This window comes from Lactuca saligna, chromosome 3, assembly GCF_052625555.1.
Source record: "Lactuca saligna cultivar CGN05327 chromosome 3, ASM5262555v1, whole genome shotgun sequence".
In the NCBI taxonomy this organism is placed as follows: Eukaryota; Viridiplantae; Streptophyta; class Magnoliopsida; order Asterales; family Asteraceae; genus Lactuca; species Lactuca saligna.
The window spans coordinates 30,828,535-30,831,879 of NC_136419.1; the positions used below are offsets into that span (position 1 = coordinate 30,828,535).

Below are 3,345 nucleotides of genomic sequence, written 5' to 3' on the forward strand. Positions count from 1 at the left end.
TGTGTTGGAGTTTATTTTTTTCATGTAAATGATCAATGTATAAAGTCAATCCTAGTTTGTTTTAACAATATAGAATTATAGAAAAAATGTTTTATGTATGGAACTATGTTATTAAATAGAGAGTAAATTACACGGAGAGTGGTTTGGGGTTTTTTTTAACTCATAAATCCTTTGAAGTTTCATTTAGTTTCGTTTTTCATCTCTAATAGACATGAAATGGCTATATTGCCCAAATGTATTTCTTTTTTGACTTTTTCTATTATTTGTTCATGTTTTGTTAATTTAAAATATAAAAACAAAATAAGAAGTGGGTCGACACCAACTCCGGTCATCCCTTCCTCCTCTTGTTTCACCAGCCTTTGTTTGGTACTTCCACAACCATTTTTTTGACCTTCACGGTGAGTTCATAGCCTATGTTTTGTTCTTGCAAACACTAGGCAGAATTACGCTTTATCCCCTCACCCTTGTACAATCAAACCAAAATCAATTAGTTTACATCTCATTTTCATATGAAAGTATAATGAGCATTTTGAATCATTGCATTTGACATTAAACTTCAAACTCAACATGCTTGCAAAAATATAAACATATTAGTTGAGACAAAGTCACTCACTGTTCCATGATAGCAAATAAATAAGCGTAACTAAAGGACTTGTGGTGAAAAGACTAAGGACTTGTGGTGAACATATGTCTATGTAACAATCTTGTTTATCATTGTGTAAATATAAACAGGGGTTCACACTGAGATGTGACTTATCAAATTTCAGATCACCATCTACTTTATCTTCATAATACATGAGTTCTTTTGTGGTAGGATCGATGGCCATGATTAATTCATCAGTTCCAACTTCTGATTGTTTGATCACCATTGTCATGACACCATTCTTGCCCTTTCCTTTTCTCTCTTTGTGTTCTTCAAGGGCTTGTTTCAGCATCATGTTGCTTACTGTATCACCACTAACAAGTATGAAATCACCTTGAATCACATCACGTAAAGCACTTGTACAATTCTGGGATTCGATTGTTGTTACTGAAAAGTGTGGTTTTTGTTCCCATTTCGACTTGTCCAGGTAGTTGATTATTTCTTTGGAATGTGAACAACAACACAGCACAAAAACTTCTTAAACATATGCAGATTCTAGCCATGCTAATGTGTAGTCGATCATGAGGGTGTTCACTAATGGTAAAAGAACTTCCGGGCATTCCAGGGTGATAGGTCTCAACTTTGTGCTCAACATGTCGGCTACAACAATGGCTTGTAGTGGAACACGTGCACCTTTCTTAGTTACCATTGTTTCGCAGCTTTAACTTTCAACCATATTCTGCAACATAGACAAAACAACATTGTAAGCTTCAGATTCTAGGAATAGTTGTTGCATACTTAATGTTTACTCAAGAACCCTGCGCAAAATCTATTGTATATAACATTTCTTCACTATTTCATCATCGTTACTGCAACCCTCTTCTACATTAACCAACCAAACACTGTTAAACTAAAACAAACTAAAAACCCTAACATAGAAAACCTTCCATTCAGATTTCATAAAACCGAAAAACTTAAACATAACCCTCATTCTTCGAACCCAAGTGCATCTCAGAAATCAAATTAACACATTACAGATGGCATACGTAGCATTATACTGTAACAATAATAAATAAAAACGTCAAATTTATGATTGGTTAAAATCGAAAAGTGGAAAACATACGCTTAAGGAGAGATAGCAATGATAACGACCGCGGCTTTACTGAGGCTGGGCAGACCTGACGGCAGGGTGTCGATGGTTAAAGACGTCACTGTAACGCCCGTGTTTCTAGGCTTGCCATTTTTAGCAATGTAATAGTCTAGGTTAACCTTGTAACTCAACTTGAAATAATAAGAATGTATTATTTGTGAATTATTTGAATTATGTGAATTATGTGTGTATTTTCTTAATTTTATAATTTAATAAATTAAGAATAAAATAAGCGTCAAAATTTAAGTGTGAGATAAGCCCGACATCTTTGCATAAAGTTGTAGTGGTCGAAACAAGGATTCCGGAGATATAAGGAATGCCAAAATCCGAGTTATAACGAAGAAGTTATGACCTGTCGAAGTTTCGCGACAGAACCGACACGACGCCGAGTGACGTGAAATATGAATTTAAGATAGAGCGATATTTAGCCTTAGCAATCTAAACGAAAGTCGTAGATTTCGTTAAACCGAGAGCGTGCATAAAAGGAACGCCCAAATCTGACTTCGTATGAGGAAGTTATGATTTTATGAAGTTTCGACTTAGCAGTATACAGCCCGAATACTCGATTTGAGATCGAGCGGTTTTTAACCGAAACAATCTAAATGAGAATCGAAGATCTTGTTGTTATTAGCAAAACGATGAAAAGTTAGGCGAGAACAGACGTCAGACGAAGAAGTTATGAATTTATAACGAAGTTTTTCTGTCCCGGCCTTCTAAAAATAAATAGTAAAAATAAAAGTCAAAATTTGCCGACGGAGTCTAAATGAAAGTTGTAGAGTATGGTCTGACCTTCGCGTGGATATAAAGAACGTCGAAAACGGAGCTCGTATGCGAAAGTTGCGCAATTTAGAAGTTTGACAAGTCAATTACGCCCCGCGTACTCAGTCGGATGCAACTTGTCTGACCAATACTCGAGTGCCACCAGTCGACGCACGCAGTGACGTCAAAGTACGCCCCGCGTAACCCGAGTACGCCCCGCGTACTGAGTACGCCCCGCGTAATTTGAGTACGCCCCGCGTAATCCCAAACCCAGCAGCCTATAAATAGAACTCGAATTCAGCCATTTTCTCTTGTTCAAACTGTTCCCTCTCTCTAAGTTTTGCCTCGTTTTGCGTGCCGTTTATACCCCAAAGCCCCGGTAATATTCCCGAGCCCCGAAGTAAGATCCGAAGCCCCGAGGATCCCAAAGAGCGTTATTCCCGAGCCAAAACGCTGCCCGCGAGGAGCCCGGTTTTGTGAAGATCTTCCAGATCTACGGAGAAACACCTCTTCTGCAAGACGTAGTGCTGCCCGATCATCTTCTGATCAGGTGAGTGTGTAGTTATTTTCATTCCAACGCAATATTATGAAGTATTTTCTATAAAATACGTGTTATGTGTATATATTTGGTTGTTATACGTGTGAGTGTATATTCACTCTCTTCTATCTTATAGATCTGATGTATTCTCTATGAAATACGTGTTATGTGTGTATGCCTCATCTGTTATGTGGAATATGTATTGATTAAAACATGTTATACAGGTTTTTAAACTATGTATAAAAATGTATATTTTTATCTACTAATATGTTGGGTAGATAATTGGTGTGTAATAAACAGATGAGAGGCCTCGGT

General features: G+C 37.2%; 1 protein-coding gene across 1 annotated transcript; it reads right to left on the reverse strand.

The window, feature by feature from the left end:
* Positions 1–605: 605 nt before the first annotated feature.
* LOC145035318 (uncharacterized) lies at positions 606–1,292 on the reverse strand. Its single transcript, XM_078983881.1, has 2 exons — positions 1,128–1,292; positions 606–1,010 (listed from the first exon to the last, which is right to left on the reverse strand). The coding sequence occupies exons 1-2, from the start codon at positions 1,290–1,292 to the stop codon at positions 606–608; spliced, it is 570 nt and encodes a 189-aa protein (XP_078840007.1).
* Positions 1,293–3,345: the final 2,053 nt, after the last annotated feature.

Bases quoted from the DNA above. Each gene is read 5' to 3' on its own strand.
- LOC145035318 (XM_078983881.1), bottom strand. From the start codon at position 1,292: ATGGTAACTAAGAAAGGTGCACGTGTTCCACTACAAGCCATTGTTGTA. The intron at 1,011-1,127 runs GTTTAAGAAGTT...ATCGAATCCCAG, and splicing joins CATGGCTAGAATCTGCATAT to AATTGTACAAGTGCTTTACG.